The following is a 20636-nucleotide window of genomic DNA, read 5'->3' as shown; positions in this document are numbered from 1 at the left end:
GACATAAACCCAAATGTTCATGCCATGTGTCAAGGACAGGAAATCAATTTGTGAATGATTATTTCATGGCTATACAGTACTCTGGCTTCAAGAACATTTCATGGTCATTCGGTGTCAATTATTCTTAGATTTTCTTGTCCTAGGAAGCATTCCCCCAAATTAAATCGTTCAGATTTATGAATGGCACCTATGGAAAAGAACAGCAACATCTAATATCATGTCAAGAAAGATGTTTTGTTCAGTAGCCAGTATACAGCAGAGCATCTCCCTTCTGCATCTGTTGATGAACAAAATGATGATAGTGTTTTGTTTATCTCAACTTTACATTTCTCTACAACAGAAAGTTTTCAAGGTGGCTTCCCTAAATGAAATGAAGGACAATCTGGGTTTTATTTGGAATTCTGACTGTTTAGAAAGGGTTGACTGGTTTGAGATCCCTCAGCAACCCAGAAACCAAACAAGATGATTGACAGATTAGCAACTGTGTATTGCTAGTGATCTACATAATTTTATTTAGTTACTTATTTAACAAACAGTATGTGCCAGGCATTGTTCTAAATACCTATGATAAATTCCTTTAATTCACTCACCTATTAGGTGAGACCTATTATGCCCATTTTCCAGATAAGAAAACTGAGGCACAAGGAAGTAAATAATTTGCCAGAGGTCACACAAGAAGTAAAGGTAATCCTCTCTTAACACTCAGCAATGGTCAACCTTTTAGCATGACGCTCTTTCCTTTTCTGGGTCTCCTCACTAAACAGCAGTTTTCAGTGAAAAGTCATTCAGACAGCAACATTGAAAAAAAAATTTAAAAAGGCCTGATAATAGTTGGGTTTGTTAAGAGTTTTCTATGTGTCAGATACTGTGCTAAGTGGTAATAAAAATTTTTTAACTGCTACATAACTTTCAGTCCAAATAATCCCATAAGGAAGGTACCATTAGAATTTAAATGATAAAATGGAGCTGTTGGTGACAAATAACTTTCCCATGGATAAGTGACTAATAATGGAATGAAAGCCTCCAGATTTTGCCCATCATAGCACAGAACCCACCTACGAGACCACGAGGCTTACTGTCGCCCTATTAAAAAGGTGGGCCTTTAAGGCCAGATGGCTACAGGATGATGAGTCAGCCTGGCTGTTTTTCTTTTTTCTCCTCTTTAACATAATAGGCCATCAACAATTGTTTATTAAATCAAATAAGATAGATCATGTTTAAATGGAGGAGTTAGGAGTTCCGTTTATCAATGAGAGAATTCTCTGGCAATAAAAGCTCCAAAAAAACAAAAACAAAAACAAAGAAAGACCCCAAAACCAGTGTGTTAAACCAACTGATAACTCCAGCTTCTAGTAGAGCATATCCAATTGTTACTAGCAGGTGATTATGATATCACTATTGACTAAAGAGAGTAGAAAGAATCACTTTCTCCCAAAAATTTAAATTTAAGATAAAGTTACTTATTTGGCAAAGCTTAAATAGGGTCATATTCAAATAGGGCGACATGGGCTGGACAGTGGGTCTCGAGAGTCACAGAGGTGGTCTCACATGAGAAGTGTGGTTTTAATATAAATTACTAAGAGTTTTCTTTGTATAATCTCCTTATCTGTCTTCTAGTGTGATATGCTGTCATCTGACAATACAAATATTTTCAAATCACAATTTTAAACATTTTTCACAAAAATCAAAACACAAATCAATAAATTGGAATCACAAGTGAATTGAAACCACCAATAATTTTTATCACAATCCCATTACTCCTGCAGATGAAATTATTGACCTTTGTTCATTTATACTTTTAGAAATTATTTACCTTTGTTAGTTTATAATTTTAGAAACTATTTACTTTATTTCATATTTTCGGTAGTAAATTACTTTTATCATTACATGATTAAAATTTAAATTAAAATGTAATTAATATTTTTAATTTTCATCATTTACATTAAATATATTCATAAACAGCCACTGATATATTTTATTTATCTGCTTAGTTTTATAGTTATTACAACTGCGAAATGTATATTGGGCAGTACTATTAACATTTAAAGTGCAATTACACACTTTTCTTTGTTTGAAATAAGAGTCCAGACAAAAAAATTGATTTGTCACAATATTACTGTTATCAATATGTTCTTAAAACTCGCTGCAAATGACACATAATATAATACAATATAAAAGCAATGTTCTTTTTTCTGAGAAAGTACTTTTTGTTTTTTGTATCAGAGAAGAACTGAGGCTTTTTGATCCAGTGATCTGTGGGACACAAAATAAGGAATAAGGACAAGTACCTAGCTCATGGCTTTTCAAAACACAGGAGTCTTTGGTTTTTTTTGTTTTTTTTAAATTTTTTTTTGAAAATAGAGCTACCCTATAACCCAGCAATTGCACTACTGGGTATTTACCCCAAAGATACAAATGTGGTGATCCGAAGGGGCACCTGCACCCCAATGTTTATAGCAGCAATGTCTACAATAGCCAAAACACAGGAGTCTTTGATTCTATGAAAAGAAGATATATTTTTCTTAAATTACTAGAAATCATCTCTGCTAAGGAAAAGAGGATGGAAATTAGGTAATTTCTTAAGGTAAGTTTTAGATCTATGAATTCTACTGTAGAAACGTATTAAAATTTTATTGTAAACTGGCATAAGCCACAAATTAAAACTTTTTTAAGACTGTCTCAAAACATATACAACCTGAATTATTTTTACAATCTTTATTTTTAAAGTTTTATTTATTTATTTGAGAGAGAGAAAGAGAGAGAGAGAGCAAGTTGGGGGAGGGGCAGATGGAGAGAAAGAATCCTCAAGTTGACTCTCCGCTGAGCAGGGAACCGAGGCAGGGCTTCATCCCAGGAACCTGAGATCATGACCTGAGCTGAAATCAGTCGCTTAACCGACTGAGCCATCCAGGTGCCCCTATTTTTATAACCTAAATATTTTGAATTTATTTTCTAAGTAAAGCTTTCTCTTCTCTCGTTTTTTCCTTTTTAACATTTTATTTTTAAGTAATCTCTACACCGAACGTGGGGCTTGAACTCACAGCCCAGAGATCAAGAGTCACAATGCTCTACCGACTCAGCCAGCCAGGTACCCCTTCTCTTTTTGTATATTATCCTACTTAGGTTCATTTCTGAGTAACATGTTTCATAATACTTAACGACTTTTAAAACATTTTAGGGTTTAACAACAAGCTCAGGAATCTATTCTATAAGTGGTATTCTTAAGTAATAATAGAATTTTAAATTCCAGCCACCACCCCTCTCCTTTGCAGCACCCAAATTTTGTATAACCACACCCTCTCCCTCAAATCCCCTCTTGCTAGGAGTAAAGAACTTTCATCGTTTAATAGAACTCCAAATACTTAATACATGCCCACATATCTGACTATTACTATGATAAGCATGCAATGGAAAATTCTTAGATGGGATACCAAGTAAGTTTCCTACATAGAGAGTTAGGACATATACTGACTCCCTTTAAGAGCAAATATTTTCTTTCATTTGACTTAATTATTAACATTAATAACAATGAAGAATAAAAATGCATTGATGTAAGTGGTTAAGGACATCATATCCTATCAATTAACATTTGCTGAAAAATGAACCAGGGACACATTTTGTGAAACATTTGCTTTCATTTCTGACCCTGTAGTTTTTTACATTTGTCCCTTAAGCTGAGTTCCCATTAAATTTACTGTAAATGACACAAAGTACTACATGACACATAGTATATATAAATACACCATTCACTTCCCTGATAAAGGCTTTTCACTGGCATAAGGGAAGGCCGTAGGCATGGTATTAAGGCACATGCGAGAAACAGAAAATAACATTGCAGAGAGATAAGTGGCTCATTCGAAGTCTCATTGCTGGTAAGTCTTCTGATTACAGAAATACTCTACAAATATTTAGAACTACTTAATAATTCAATAAACATTCCCTCAAACTGTTCCTCTTGTCTGTGTAAGTAGTTATGAATCATGTGTATGAATAAAAGGCAGCTCTGTGCCTCTAGACAAATATATTAGAGATTAACAAATTTAAGTCACTTTATAGAATGTACTCAGTGTTTCCATCTCTGCCAAAATGTTTTGAGGTTAGTAGGGACAGTGTTATGATGGGACCACCTTTTACAGACGAAGAAGCCAGGGCATTACCCCAGCGCTACTTACCTGAGAGCACATAGTTAGCTCAAGAGACAACCTGTGAGTCGATCTATGTACTTCCTTCTGGATTCTAGTATCTACAAGTTTGCTCCTTTCTCACATCCACACTGCTTTGTTAAATAGTCTGGGGGCTGACAAAACGCTGATGACGTCGGCCTTCTGAATGTTTAGAGTATTTGTATGCATGATTGCATTCTATCTTATTCTTTCCTGTGTCTAGGATACTTTTCCTACATTCTTACTATAGGTTCTTTGAACGCATGGATTATATATTCAGCCTCTGTGGAACTACCAAACAGTTTCTAGCACAGAGCCAAGGACACGTAATTCCTTAAAAATACTTGTTCATTCACTAACTAGATGCAAAAGTTTTGGGACACTATTCCTGGTAGAGGTGGGAGGGAATTATAGGCCATAGGCAAACAGGGCTTCTTTCTTACCCAATTCTGAATTTTTTAATTCTGTGGGAATCCACTAATTTTCCTGTTTTCCTATTTTCAAAAAATCACTATAAAAATGTTTTTTTGACAACATCCAATATTTACAATGAAGCAGACATTTTCAAACAATAGTGGTGGGGAATGTAATCTTCCTGTATATAATTTATTGATATGCAAATGTATTATTTAAATGGCAACTCCAGCAATTCCAACTCTACAGTGTTGCCTAAGAAATAACTAGTGTTGGGGCGCCTGGGTGGCTCACTTGGTTAAGAGCCTGACTTGATTTTGGCTCAGGTCATGATCTCAGGGTCGAGAGACTGAGCCCGCCGTCAGGCTCTCCATCGAGCATGGAGTTGGCTTGAGATTCTTTTCCCCTCCCTTTCCCTGCCCCCCTGCTCCTCCCTGCCTCACCCTGTGTGCACATGCATGCATGCGTGCTCTCTTTCTCTCTCCAAAATAAATAAATAAAATCTTTTTTAAAAAAGAAAAAAGAAATAACTAGCAGTGTTCAAATGCATCCCAAAACTTTTACCTTAAAAAGTAAAATTAGGAGACAAAAACCAAAAATCCTAGCTATAATCCAAGATTTCTCTCTAAATTCAGTGACTCCTAAGATAGGGTGTGAGTCAGATAAGCCAGTTCTTTGTTCTTGAAATAACTTTCACATACTTGAAAATCATTTCTATTCTTTTAGTCATTTTCATTTTAATAACAATTTTTCCTCCATTCATACACATTAAATTTAGCCTGTGAGTGAGTCACATACCTTTATTACATGATGCTTTTCCTGGAACACAGGGATCTTAAACATTTGGCACCAATAGGTCGTACCTTTGTTTGGGATGGGGACCTGTCTTAATAAAAAGGGGAGGGGGACACAAAGTCACACGGTTAAACAGCATGTAAGTAAAAACTCTCACATGCTTTCAAGAAACCCACCCTTCCAATCATAAAAACCTGAAAAAACTTACGTCCTGATTCACCAGGTCAAAGTATGGTATGGCTGTAGACAACACGTTGGTTTTCTCAGGATTCAACAGCCGTAGACTCTTAGTGCCACGATTGGAGTCATGGTACTTGGGGCCGGCTTCGCCCACATCTTCATGATGGTAAGCCCAGATCACTCTCACAGTGCTCTCCTGGTGATCAGACAGGGGCATCATTATGTCTCATGAGAGCACCATCCTTACCACTGAGCTGAGTTTAGAGAACTCTACTGAAAGCCGGATAGAGACGTGAAGAAAAGAGAATAATGACATTTGGAGCCCTCAGTATGGTCTCTAGCATTAATTGTGTCAATTTGATTAAATCATTAAGTATCCAAATAGACGAGTTTCTTTTTGGAAGAGACGATCTCTCTCAGCATGCAAGATTATGTCTTCCAAGAGAGAGCAAAGAGCAACGGACCCGGTGGTTATGCTTTCGTGCACATGGCAGCAGTAAATCATCGTCACGCTAGGTCTGCAAACTAGCAACTCATGGTTACCAAGCAAATATTCTTGTTAAGACGCAAGGATTCTAGAAAATTAAAACCTGTTTTAATGCTATGCAACATTTTAGGGAAAAAAAATAAGCAGAATGAAAATTAAAATGACTTTCCGGGTCAGCACCTTTACGTTCATAATAGATTTTTCCCAAGCACTAGCCCAGTGACGTGTATGAATTGACAGAAAGTGCAAACACAGGAGGAATTTCTGATTTGGGGTTTATTATCCTAGAATCTAGCTTCAGTCATTCATGAATCCTCGGAATTTCCAAGGGACTAGGGTATCCCAACTAGGGAAAGTACTGTCAGGTGAAATTGGTTTCCATTTAGGAAGCAAGAGAGATTGCCCAAGGGATGCTGGAGCAGGGGGAGGGCTTGCTGAGTTATAAAGAAGTTGTTCAGTCCTCCCACAGATCAAGGTGTCTGCCAGATCTTTGTAATAAGAACTTTGAAAATAAATAATAAAGCAAAAGCTATTTATTTTAAAAGCTATATTCTTTCTTAATAAGTCAAATGACTATAATTATTTTTCCAATTAAAGTATAATTGCACTGTATATTACATAAAAAGTGATCCATGTCTTTGCATGTGTTTTTTTCCTTCCTCTTTTACTCTTTATGCTGAATGTTAATCAAAACTGCTTCAGATTTTTACATCCCATTTTTAAAGCTTTGATTTATCAAATAAAAAAGATAATTTGATTGATCTATACAAAATAAAATCGATCCAAGAAATTCATGGAAACTTCCCAAGTACCACATGAATTATATACTGTCTAAATATTTAATTTGCATATGCATAAAGATATTAATGTTTCCATGAAGTCTGACAATAAGAAATCTTGTATAACATGTCAGTAGGCAATTTTAATCAATCTACTATTCATCTCAATTTTAGAAATTTACAAAAATGAACCAGTCACAAATCAGATGAATTATACCCTGATATTCAGTATCATCATTCCTTCTTGTGTAATACATTTTTTCCAACCTTTATCTATTGTGTATTCTCAAACTTTATAGAGAAAAAGCTGGAAATCTTACAGATAAAATCATACTCATTTTAAATGGCCCTTGAAAATGTGAGAGTCACACAAAAATTGCCTTTCTTGAAATATATAGTCTTAGATTTTTGTGGCTTCTAAAAAGATTTCAAAGATATCCTAAAACAGACTGTGTGACTTTGTTTTCAAAGGTAAATATTTGTTCCTTTCATTCTACAAAGTGTTTCACAACCGTAAACGAACAACATATTCATGTATGTATTCTTTCATCGACTCCTTACCGTTATACTCTTGTCATTCATGTCACATGTATGCAGTTCTCTGGTAAATTCAACTACTGTGTGGGTACTATTTTCCATGGCATATTCCAGGTGGTAATCTTGCTGAGCATCTTTTTTCAACTCTCTATTTGCATTTGTAAAATAATCCTGTGGAAAATATGGAAAAGAAAAATTAGGACATCCCAGATTCAGAGATTAGGAATATTTATAAGACCTTAAAAAACTGAATCTGGGTTTGCTTTTTACAAAATCCTGCATCTATAGTCATTTTTAAAGTCCTGGGAATTTTCAAGGAGTTGGAGTATCCCAACTAGGAAATCAGTTCCCTATGAAAGTGGTCCGTATTTGAACTTCTGGCCCTTCGGGAAAATGTGATATGGATTTACAATTACCACATGGTAGAGAAGATAATTCTGTATCTAAAATATATCGCAGGCTACATGGGAATGCCAAAGAGGAGTAAGGATTCTAAGAGGGAATGAGCACTTCCAGTTGAAATGATCAAAGAAAACTTCCTGGAGGAGACAGAGTCAGGAGTCTTGAAGAGAAGAAGTATTTCAATGGAGTTAAGTATCAAAGGGTGGAGTTAGTAGAGAGGATTTCTCAGTATCATAGAGCATTGAAAGAGATGGAATAAACAGACATTCAAGATCACCTAGTACTTTTCCTCCATTATACAAATGAAAAGAGGAACTTCCACACTGTGAAACGGCTGGCTCCAAAGTGAATTGACTAGTTTATGACAAAGATAGAACCAACCTAAGGTAAGCACTTTTTCCACTGTTAACCCCGAAGTTACGGGTCATTTCAGTATGTGTTTTAGTAGCAAATGCTTATTAAAATGAAATGCAATGGAAAAGTATGGAAAGAAATGAAACTCGTTCAATTACAAGATATTGAAAAACTGGGGAAATTTTGTTTTATGGATCAGCTATGATTTTTGTACTAAACTTGATCAATGGTATACAGATCACTTCTGGGAGGCAGACAAATGCAATGGAGAGGCCATGGGCTTTGAAATCAAATGGCGAGGACCTGACCGACCCCTAGCTCTACCCCTAAATAGCCTTGGAGAATTGTTGAAGTCAAACTCTGTGAGCTTTTGTTCTAACATTAGTAAAATGGGGTTAATACATACCTATTTTATGGATTTTGAAAGATAAAGAAATGAAACAGTATAGGGGGGGAAATTGCCTATAATGGTTATTGCCAATTTAATGCTAATTTCCTTTCCCCTTTTGCAATGTAGTTTAGTTTTTATCCAAAATATTTCCCTAGACCACATGCCATTTACTTGCTATATTTTACCATTCGCCTACTATACTACCACTTGGCCCTTACTAATACATTACTATATTATAAAACTCATGGTGCTAATTTTCATCACTTATAGAAGACACAAAATTTGCCTTAATTGTACTGGCCTTTCTGTACATGATGATATTTTATTTTTAAAAATCCACAAATGGCTGATTTAGAAAATGCATACTGAAACATAAGTACAATTATTTTTACTAACATCAAAATTACATAATAATACATAATTTTCATTCTGTTTATTTTTTTCCCTAAAATTACATTTGAGGAAATGATTGCCATGCTTAGCAAAATAAATAAATAAATAATTGCCATGCTTAGCAAAATAAATACACACATACATACATACATACATACATACATACATACATAAAGTATACCAGGAAAAAACTTAAATTGTAAATGTCACACTCAAATGGATGGCATTTGGCATTTTTATTCCTAGTACCTTTTTAAGGTAGCTATCAAGTATGTGTAAATTTGACATTCAGATATTTGCTCAGACCCATTATTGGTGATGCACAGAGCCTAACTAATCTTTTTTCACCCTGGTGACAACTACAACTCACTGAGTACATTCCATGCACCAGACCCAGTTTAAGCATGTATTAATACATGCATTAACTCATTTTCACCTTCACATCAGGTCTATGAGACAAAACTGTTTTCCTATTTCACAGACAAAGACACTAAAGCATAAGAAGGTTAAGCATCTTGGATGTCTGGGTGGCTCAGTTGGTTAAGCGGCTGCCGTCTGCTCAGGTCATGATCCCGGGGTCCTAGGATCTAGTCCCATATGGTTCTAGGATCAAGTCCTGAATCAGGCTCCCTGCTCAGCAGGGATTCTGCTTCTACCTCTGCTTCTTCCCTCACTTATGCTCTCTCTCTCTCCCTCAAAAATTAATTAATTAATTAAAAATCTTTTAAAAAAGAAGGTTAAGCATCTTGTCTAGGATCACACAGCTGGTAAGTAGAAAAGCCAGTGTTTAAAACCAGACAGTCTGACTCAAGTCTGTATCCTTCTCCACTGTTATACACCGTAGTGCCCACTGCAGGAAAAGTATGGGTTAGTTTATATTTTTCTGTCTACGAATAAATATCTACATTAAGGTTTGTTGGTTTGTTTTGTTTGTTTGGTTGGTTTTTTACATAAAACATTACTTTTTCTACTGCTAAAGTTGGGGGCTGTCAAAAAATTTATTCTGAGAACTGGTTGTAACAGTGAAAACAATTCAAATGAAATATTCCTGTCATATTGTGATTTTCCCACTTTTGATCACACAGATTTTCAATGCGTAGATGAAATAATAATGTCTATAGACAGCGAGGGATTAGGATAAACTGTGCCTCTATACTGAGTTCACATTTCACTACACAATTCAAGCAATCACAGTTTTTACAAACCAAAAGAATACAACACAAAATGCAATCAGTTTGAAGAGTAGAATAATTATCCTGGTCTTGCAAATATGTTTCCAAACCCGTTAGTCCCACAGAATATCCAGCTGGCCCGCCAACTTTCCATTCCTTCTATTTCCACTCACCAATAACAATTTCTTTCAGCTATTCCACCTTTTTCTGGCTTTTCAGATAACTTAGCTATGAGAAAATGAGAGAAACTTCACTCAGGTCTCCCTGAAGTGAACACGTCTCGAGCACGTCTACCCTACGTAAACTGCTGAGTGTTCAAGATTGTGAAAAGAGAGCTGCCAGTTAAGTCAAAGCTCAAGAGTCCTGGCAAAATATGATTGTCTAAAAGATGCTGATATCTTCAAACTTATGAAGGGAAACATGAATGGATTTTATTATGACTGAAATGTGAAATGTCCTAAGCACCACCGTAATTCCATTATATTTTCTCCAAATTTTCCAGTTCTTAAGGCCTATTTTGATACATGTCTTCAGATTTGAGCCTAGCATAGCCCAGCTATCAAGATAGTATTATCAGTTACATGTTTACTTGAGCTGGCCCTTCCTAATGCTTAGAAATCCACATGTTAATCTCTTACTATTTTCTCAGGAGGCCTCCCGAGACAAATATTCTAACCTTCTCTATTTAAGATGCCAACATTTCCCCACCCTCAGCTTATGATCATGCATCTCACTTTAAGAGAATTTCAGTTATGATACATGACAGCTCACATCTTGCCTTCTTTCTATCCCAAATAATATTCATTTTTTGGACTCATAAAAAATACTAATCTAAAAGAAAGCAGAAGAGAAGAGAAATATAAAACAAAGAGCAGATGGGACAAGTAGAAACCAACTAGATGTAAATGAAATAAAAGGGAAATATTACATTAGACCCTACAGACATTAAAAGGTTAATAATATGCACACCTAGATGTAAGAAACTTGGATAATTTAGATGATAAACAGGCAAAGTTTGAAAGACACAGACCAGCAAAATTTATTAATGAAAACAGATACTCTGAATAGCCCTATAGTCTACTCATGGGTAAAAACCTTCTTACAAAGAAAATTCTAAGCCAAGTTGCTTTCACTTGGAATTTTACCAAATATTTAAGGAAGAGGTAGTATCAATCCTTCACAAATTCTTCCAGAAGATAAAGAACAGGGAGCACTGCCTAACTCATTGTTGGATGCCAGCATTACCCTGACACCAAAATCAAAGACATTACAAAAATATGTATTAGCAAATAGAATTTAGTGATTTTTTAAAAAGGATAATATATCATTATCATGCAGAGTTGGTTCAACATTACAAAAACAATCAATGCAATTCATCTTATTGAAGTCTAAAAAAGAAAACCACACAATCATCTTAATAAATGCAGAAAAACCATTTTGAAACATTCATTCATGGTAAAATCTCTCAGTAAACTAGCAACAGAACGGTACGTCCTTAACCTTATAAAAAGCATCTACAAAAAAATCCTACAGCAAACATCATAGTTAATGATGAAAAACTAAATTCTTCCCCTAAGTTTGGAAACAAGTAAGTCTTGGGAATAAGACAAGGATGTCCACACTCCCCACTTCTGGACAGCCCCACTGTTGACTGTCTACTTCCGACAGTTTATCTCTCTTATTCCCATTCTCTAACCATAAACATGAAATTCTGTCCTTGACATTATCTCCTTTCTTCATATTTCAACCTTTGGGAATCTCATCTACTCCAAGAGTTTCCAATCACCACCTTCACATATCCAAAAGTTTATCGGATAATTCCACTTGGAAGTCTTAGTTGTCACTTCAGAGTGCAATATATCCAAAATTGTATTCATCCTTTGTCTGTAAGACTTGTTTTCCTGAATTTATTTCAGTATCCTGCCATTCTTCCACCATCCAAATTCAAAACTGCTGTCTTCTTTAACTTCTTCCTCTGTTATTCACACTTCCACAATCCTATCAGTTCCTCCTTTGAAAAAATATCCCAACTTTTACTTCTACTCTATTACAGTTTCTTCTACCTCACTTCAGACTATCACCTGCATTATTTCTGTCAAAATTACTCTCAATGTGTCACTGTATTTTATTCAATGGCATATAGTACAAAGTTCTAAAATTTAGATTCAAGTTTTTCTACAATTTAGCCTAACCTGGTTTTTCAGTGTCTGTCATTAATCCTACCACATGATCTCTATTATCTATTTCTTATTCCCCTCAAATTCTGCCTTTTTCCATCTCTTTGCTTTTGTTCACACTCTTTCTTTTCTACCCCTCCCCCACTCTCTTCAGCCCACTGAGAAATCCTCTCTACTAACTCCACCCTTTGATACTTAACTCCATTGAAATACTTCTCTTCAAGACTCCTGACTCTATCTCCTCCAGGAAGTTTTCTTTGATCATTTCAACTGGAAGTGCTCATTCCCTCTTAGAATCCTTACTTCTCTTTGGCATTCCCATGTAGCCTGCAATATATTCTAGATACAGAATTATCTTCTCTACCATGTGGTAATTGCCTGGAAATAGAAAGTGAATCTTATCAATCCAGTTATAAATTTGTACCTTTATAATATAGTTGTTGGTGCTGTAAATAGAACAAAAAGAGGGAGACAGATTATTTTCTCAATTGCTCTCAATTACATTTACATATGGTTAAGATCGGTGTGGAATGTGTTTAACCAGATGCTAGCGTGAGTTTGAGTCGGCATGATCTGCCATGCAGACACATCTGGTCCTGAAATCTGGGAACGTTGCTGTGACCTTTTAGCCCTAAATGGACATGAATCTTATGAAACCGACATCAGCATTTAGAAAAAAAAAAAGTTTACGCATGCAATAGCTCTTTGAAACTGTTTTACACTAAGAGGGCATTCCCTACCTATTTTAAAGAAATAAGGCAACAACAACAACAAAAAATGCAAAAAAAAAAAAAAAAAAAAAAAAAACAGATCTAAGAGAGAGAAACCATGTTTCAGAATGTTTTTGAATGCGAATTTATATCCTGAGTGACTTGCATATTGCAGATGCTTATTAAGTATGTGTAATTTTAAAGGGAGCATGCTGCCTTTCCTTTTGCTAATTCTAAATAAGGGGATAATTTGGAAATAAAAGATAAGAACTCAAGAACCATCAATCCAATATTCACATCTTACTGGTATGGAAATAGTTTAACTTGGGGGGAGCAATAGTATTCCCCAGCAGCACCTTCTTTCTTCCTTCAATCTGTATTAAGAAAATACATGAACTAACCAAACACCATCTTAATGGTGTCAATATTTTACAAGCAAAAAATGGCATATTGGCAAACCTTAAAAGCGCAATTAAGGAGGAGAGAAAAAGGCAAAAAAAGGCAAAAAAAATCTGAGTCCCAAATTTCCTACCGTTCAACTGTTCTTGCCAGGAGGAAGAAAAGAAGGAAGGGAGGGAGGAAAGAGCTGAAAAGAAAGCAAGTCACCCAAAGAACAGTCAATCTTGAAAATCCTTCATGCAGATTGGCTAAACCTAAAAAAGTATGCTCAGTGAGTTTAGCAGTTACCTCACAGTTTGACAAAGGGATACATGTTATCTGAGTGGATAATTACATGGAATCATTATTTTGTATCATTATCCTCTTGGGGGAAAAAAAAATAACCTGCAGAATGAAATTGACAGTAAAACATTGACCAATTAAGAGCCTGAATACCAATAATATCACCTCGAAATTTATATTCACAAAACCATACTGTACAGTACTAATAAGATATTTATGAAATTCTCCCAGATCACTTTTACAATCTGATTTTCACCTTTACAATTAGAACAGAATGGCACCCCTTTTACCCCCATTCCAGATCCTATTTGGCAAACAGAGCCAGATACAGCACTATTGTACATCCATGGTAAAGGTCATTCCTCAGCCATCTTCCCATAGTGCTTGATATTCTAAGACTTTTACAATAAAAATAGGAATATTGATCACAACACAACTCTCACTGTCATGGTCGGATGTCACAGCCATTATAAAAATCTAATTGTATGATATATATTGTATATATTATAAATTAACATGAAATACTGATAAAAGTAGGCTTCAATTAAGTATCATTAAAAATGGACTTTGGGGCACCTGGGTGGCTCAGATGGTTGGGCGTCTGCCTTCGGCTCAGGTCATGATCTCAGGGTCCTGGGATCGAGCCCCGCATCGGGCTCCCTGCTCGGAGGGGAGCCTCCTTCTCCCTCTCCCTCTACTGTTCCCCCTGCTTGTGCTCTCTTGCTCTCTCTGTCAAATAAATAAATAAAATCTTTTAAAAAAAAAAATGGACTTTATGAGGACAAGAGGGTTGAGGAGGATTCAGCAAATCATGATTCTGTAAAGATTTTGTAAGTTTAAAAATAAAATTTGAAGATGTTTTAATTATGTAAATTTGAAGAAGTCATTCTTCTTTATGTTTATTCAGTTCTAATGTTCTGTAAAGTGAAATGTGAAGTTATGTTACTCTAGCTAAATGGCTTTATGTGGATTTTTTTTTTTTTTTAGATTTTCTTTATTTGACGGATAGAGAGAGCACACAAGTAGGGGGAACGGCAGAAGCAGAGGGAGAAGCAGGCTTCCCGCTGAGCAGAGAGCCCGAGGCCCGGCTCAATCCCAGGACCCTGGGATCATGACCTGAGCCAAAGGCAGACGCTTAACCTACTGAGCCACCCAGCCGCCCCTTTATGTGGATTTCAATCATATGCTAACTCAAATATCTACATTAAGATTAACTTCAGGGTGCCCGGGTGGCTCAGTCAGTTAAGCATCTGCCTTCGGCTCAGGTCATGATCCCAGGGTCCTTGGATCAAGTCCCGCAGTGGGCTCCCTGCCCAGCGGGGAGCCTGCTTCTCCCTCTCCCTCTCCCTCTGCCTCTGCCCCCTGCTTGTGTTCTCTCACTCTCTCTCTCTCAAATAAACAAAAAATCTTAAAAAAAAATCAACTTTAATAGGAATTGTCATTAAGGTATTAGTTTTTGCTTTTATTGTGGATTATTATTTTAATCAGGTGCTTAGCTTGCTTTACCTTTTAAAGATAAAATATTACCTGTTACCCTTGAAAATCTGAGTTGATAATTAGACTCCAGCAATAAAGTTAATCCGCAGTTGTGTCATAAAAATGAAACATGTTCTCACAGGATATTTTGCCTTTTGAACACAGGCTTTGAAAAAAATGATGAAATATATCATTGAGATTTCAAAATGCTGTGTGGCAAGAGTAAAGTAAGGCGGCATGAGCATCCGTTGGCATTTATCACTTGGCATGATAGGCAGGAGTCCTGACTGCCACTTTAAAACTAACATTCAAAAAGCTGGCTTTGAAAATCTGCACGATTGCTACAATCTCTTGTTAAAAAACATGATTACACAGATGTTAAATTGGTTCTTACTCATTGTCAATCTTTTTTTTCTCTCTCTTGAATAAAATCTCTGCAACAGAAAAGAGCTTTGGCTGGTACTGTGGTAAGCAGGATGAAGTAAAAACTCTTCTGGGTGTAATAAAAGATATGAATAAACCCTGTTCAGCCTGGAAAACCGAATGTAAGCACAGCTGCAGGGGAACCTTGAGAAAAATGTTACCATCTGCCATCACTTTCTTCAACAGGTGCTTGTAGTTTTTCCTTCTTTTTCTGAATCTCAAAACCCTTGTGAGTTCAAACATTTCTGTTTGTGATATCAATTTCTCTAGTAAGTGTCATGGTGGTTTAATAATATCGGTAGTGTAATAATACATATTTTTGTGTTAGAGAATCTTTGATCCTAAAAATATCATGAACTGTATAAACAAACTATATAAACATAATTTTCAGATTTCAGAGTAAGCTGGTTTTAGTAAGTTATTTCTTCACTAATCTTAGAAATCGGAGTGGAATGTCAAAACAGAAGGGGCTCGCCTTCTAGAAACCACTTCAGATAAAATTGAAACTCTTTAGGTCTAATGAGGGATCTGTTAAATAGCTACTGGAATGCCAAAATAGGAACCCTGTTAGCTTGCGTTCCAATAAGGGGCCCACCTGAGCAATCTGTTTGTTCTTTAAGGGCCACGTTCTGAAAATACACATCCTGGATTTTCCCCTACAGCCAATCATCTCAGTTCAGTTTTCATGTAGAGTAATTTAATACTTTGCTATAATCATAGAATTATCAGAGATGATAGAATGTAAAATGAACATTTTGACTCTTTAAGTTGACAATAAACTTCAATGGAAAAAAACAAGCAATTTCAGGTTTTATCACAGAAATAAGATATTATTTTACCTTCATCCTATTCCACCATCTTAGTTTTTTAAATTTTAGATGACTTTTCTTAACTACCTATGACCACTGTATGTATGCAAGAGGTAAATTTGGAAAAGAAAACTGGTTCCTTCCTCTTTTCTTTCCTTCCTTCCTTCCTTCCTTCATTCATTCCTTTCTTCCTCCTTCCTTCCCTCCTTCCTTCCTTCTCCTTTCTTCCAACACATATTTCATTGAGCAACTAGTACTCCTCAGCCCCTGCTGGAGGATTGGAGGCACATGACTCTACAGGACAGCAGACAAAATCCCTACTCCGATCAAAGTCATAATTTAGTTGAGGGGAGGGGGAAGCAATTTAAAAATTATTTTTAATAATAATATAACCAAAATGTCTAGATAATAAATACTTAAAGGAGAATAAAACAGATGATAGAGAGTGACTGGAAAGCCTTCAGGCTGAGTGATCAGAAAAGCCACTACTGAGGCAATGATACTTACTCTGAGAAATAAACTACAATTAGGAGCCAGCCACAAGAGGTTATAGAGGAAGCAGATTCCAGGAAGGGAGGGCAGCTATGGGAAAAGACCTGAACGGGGGTGGGTATCCAGTTTGAGGAAGCAAATAAAAGCCAGGTGGCTGAACTATATAGTGCCCAGGAAAGAGGTCAACAGGGATCAAAGGAGGCCCCAGAACTTATGATACCTTATAGGTTAGTGTAGGGAGTTCAAATTTAATACTAAGCTTACATAAAAGTCATCTGAGCTTTAAGCAGCAAGTGACATATTCTGATTGACATGAAAAAAGTGTGTGTGTGTGTGTGTGTGTGTGTGTGTGTGTGTGTGTATGTTACTGTGGCTACCATGTAGAGGATGACAAGAAGGAATAAGAGTGGTGGTCAGAAGACAGAAGTCATGGGGCGCCTGGGTGGCTCAGTCAGTTAAGCAACCGACTCTTGCTTTCAGCTCAGGTCATGGATCTCAGGGTCATGAGATTGAGCCCCACGTTGAGCTCCATGCTCAGAGGAGAGTGTTTTAAGATGCTCTTCCTCTGCCCCTCCCCCGACTAGTGTGTGCACGCTCTCTCTCTCTCTCAAATAAATAAATAAATCTTAAAGAAAAAAAAGAAAAGGAGACAGGAGTCATGCAGTGGTCCGGGTGGTCTGTGCTTGAATGGTAAGAGTAAAATTGAAGGGAAGGGGGCAGGTTTTCGATTTAGCTTGGAGGAAGAGTCAACAGAACCTGAAGATGTGTTTCATATGTGGGTGTAGGAAAGAGGAGACTAAAGAAAGACTCCTAAGCTTTGACTGGAGCTACCAGGAGATGCCATTTACTGAGACTAGGAAGGTGGGAAAGAAACAGGTTGAGGGTGAATGAGGTTAAATTTGAGGTATCTACCTAGACATCTTCCCAGGGTGGGAAGGTTGGGAGACAGAGAATATGCAGACTGGGAGGAGATAAATCAAAATAATGCCGCTACCAAGTTTCAGAAACTCACCAACTTCACATTCCGTTTCTCTCTTGAAGCCCTCCAAATTCTTCTGAGTATATACAAGTCACAAAGTGTTCTTTCTTTTTTTTTTTTTTTTTGAGATTTCAAATACACATTCACTAAACCACATACACTATACATAATTCAAATATACTGAAACACACAGTAGGAAGATGAAATACCCTCACGTCCACTGTAACGGGGCAGTGCACACCTGTCCACAGAGACAGGACAACTTCTGAGGCAGGGTAAAAAGCAACATAGACAGTTTCCAATATAGTTGCTAATATCTTCTCTTCTATTGAGTTCTTGAATAACCTAAAAGCATGAATGTGGAATAAAGTTATTTTTAGCATCACCCTAAAGCTGGAAGACAACCTGAAAGACCCTTGATCCTAGCTCCCACCAAAGGAGGAATTCTCTTAAAATATTTTTTTAAAAGATCAGTTATTTGAGAAAGAGCATGAATGTGGGAGGGGCAGAGGGAGAGGAAGAGAGAGAATCTCAAGCAGATTCCCTACTGAACTCGGAGCCCGATTGATGCAGGGCTCAATCTCATGACTCTGAGGTCATGACCTGAGCCAAAACCAAGAGTCAGACGCTCAACCGACTGTGCCACCCAGGTGCTCCTCTCAAAAATATTTTTAAAGAGATGATTACACATTATTTAATACCTCTAGTGAAAAGCTCATGAATTTACAACTTCACAAGGCAACTCATTCAATTTTAAGACCTCTCATTGTCAGAAATGCATTTGTCATACCGAACTAAATAAAATCTTCTACCCTTTAATATATTACTTGAGTCTTTTTTTCTTCCTTCTGGAGCCTAACAGGGAGCATCTAATCCATATTTCTTGAGGAAGACTGTCCCCTATTTCAAAAACAATGATCACATCTTTCTAATCATTCTTTCTCCAGACAAAACATTGACAGTTCTTTCCCATTACCCAGGGAACCCCAACTTCCAGAGATTTCAACCATGTTTGTAATCCTCTTTTAGATCTCTTAAAAATGTTATTCTAGAACTTATCTTCTGATGTGATTAGCTTAGTACAGAGTACGCTGTCAATATTACCTCTCTTGATGTAAACTGTAGAGTTTATAAGCTAATATTGCATCTGTATGTTTAGCCAGCTCATATTCTGAGTTTAAAATGACCTAATATTTAGAACTTTTCCATATGAATTCTAAGTTCATTTTTACACATTTTATATAAACACAACTAATTATTTAACCAAGTGTTGAACTCTATGTGTATTCTCAGTGAATTTTTAACTTTTAGTTTCCTTTCATTATTTTAATATATCACCATCTTTGAGTCCTCATCCCGTAATCTAATGTAGCCAGTCTGTTATCAACATATTTTGGGTATGAATGTTTAAATATCTACGATTATGCCTAATTCAACTTTATTAGTCCATCTCATACAAGAAATGAGAAACCCTGCCAATTACCTTACTATCATTCAGATGTACCATTTATTTAATACTCCAACTACAAGTCCAGCAAACCAAATGCAAAAGAAAATGCAGTCTTGTCAGTATAATCTGTGTTTATTGAAACCATGCTGGTCTCTGGTCAGTAATGATGGCAAAGTATTCACAAACCGATGGCTTACAGTTTTTCCTCAAATTTTCTTAAAAACTGCTATCAAGATCCCCGATCTCTACATTGAGCAGACACCTTTTCCCCAAGTTGAAAAGCTGTCGTGTTTGTCTCCATGTCATCTCCTGCTAATTCTGACATTTCACTGATTGCTTGATCGATTATAACAATATCTTGTATTTAAGTATTTTCAATGTGCCACATACTTGGCTTAAGAGTTTTACATGCTGATTTCACTTAATTCTCACCAAAACCCCATGCTTTAGATAGCAGGAGTCCCCTCTTCATAAAGGAAACCATCACTTAGAGAGGCTAAAGAGTTTGCCAGGGACAACACATCCAATAAGCAACAAGCAGTGGCTGGATTCACACCAAGAATTCCTGCTTTTAAGTGTTCCGCAGTTATTCGGCAGGCATTTCTTGACGACCTGCCAAGCACAAGGAATTGTTGTCCCTGGTACTTCAGGAAGATGTGGCAACGCTGACAATCACCAACTTGTAAATGTTCCATCCAAACCCTAACAAAATATTAATTATCTACCACTCCTGCTACTTTTTCTCCTCTCCCTTCTACAGTGATAGCTTTAGGGCATCTCACTGCTTATTAGTAACCTTGGAGAACAGAGGAAGAAAGGGAGAGGATATCTATTTACATAACTGGAAAGACACTTGAGAATTTTTCCAAATACAAAGGGAGTCCATTTTGTTACTGTTAATTCTAATGAAAGATTTTAAAGTAGAACATTTCTCTTGGCTTAAATACAGGCTGAGAATTATCTGGAACTTTCATTTATTAATGTTCCCTTGATGCCCTATAACCATATATAACTTATGAATTTTAGACTCTGTGTGGGCAGATATTCCTGTTGCCTAGAAATACGGCAGCTAGAACCAACTGACAAAAGGGGTATACAAATGATAGAAAGCTATGAGGAGGAGAGAGATTTCTGGTTCAGCATATGTTGAAATACACCACTACCCACATTCCTTCCCTTGCGACTCTTGTTTCAGCATGTAAATCTGAAAAAATACTTAGAGTTATCAATAACTTTGTCAAACTCATCTCAGAAGCATTTCCATTTTAGGAAAATTCACTTTATTCTTCTATTTTATAAAATAGTTTTCAGTATCCAGACATATGCCCGCCCTTGCTTCAAACATCAGACTTCAAATGCACTCTGAATGGTT

General features: G+C 36.4%; 1 protein-coding gene across 1 annotated transcript in view; it reads right to left on the bottom strand.

Annotated features, from left to right (window-relative positions):
- Positions 1-20636, bottom strand: part of MOXD1 (monooxygenase DBH like 1) — an 87387-nt gene that overhangs the window by 58647 nt on the left and 8104 nt on the right. The window contains exons 2-4 of the mRNA XM_032407851.1: positions 7380-7526; positions 5581-5748; positions 5376-5459 (exon numbers count right to left, since the gene is read on the bottom strand). Coding sequence (XP_032263742.1) covers positions 5376-5459; positions 5581-5748; positions 7380-7526 — 399 coding nt within the window. The remainder of the gene's footprint in view (positions 1-5375; positions 5460-5580; positions 5749-7379; positions 7527-20636) is intronic.

Source organism: Phoca vitulina, unplaced genomic scaffold (genome assembly GCF_004348235.1).
Source record: "Phoca vitulina isolate PV1807 unplaced genomic scaffold, GSC_HSeal_1.0 scaffold9, whole genome shotgun sequence".
NCBI lineage: Eukaryota > Metazoa > Chordata > Mammalia > Carnivora > Phocidae > Phoca > Phoca vitulina.
Note: the sequence above shows the minus strand (reverse complement) of the source record. Positions and strands in the feature narration are given on the sequence as shown.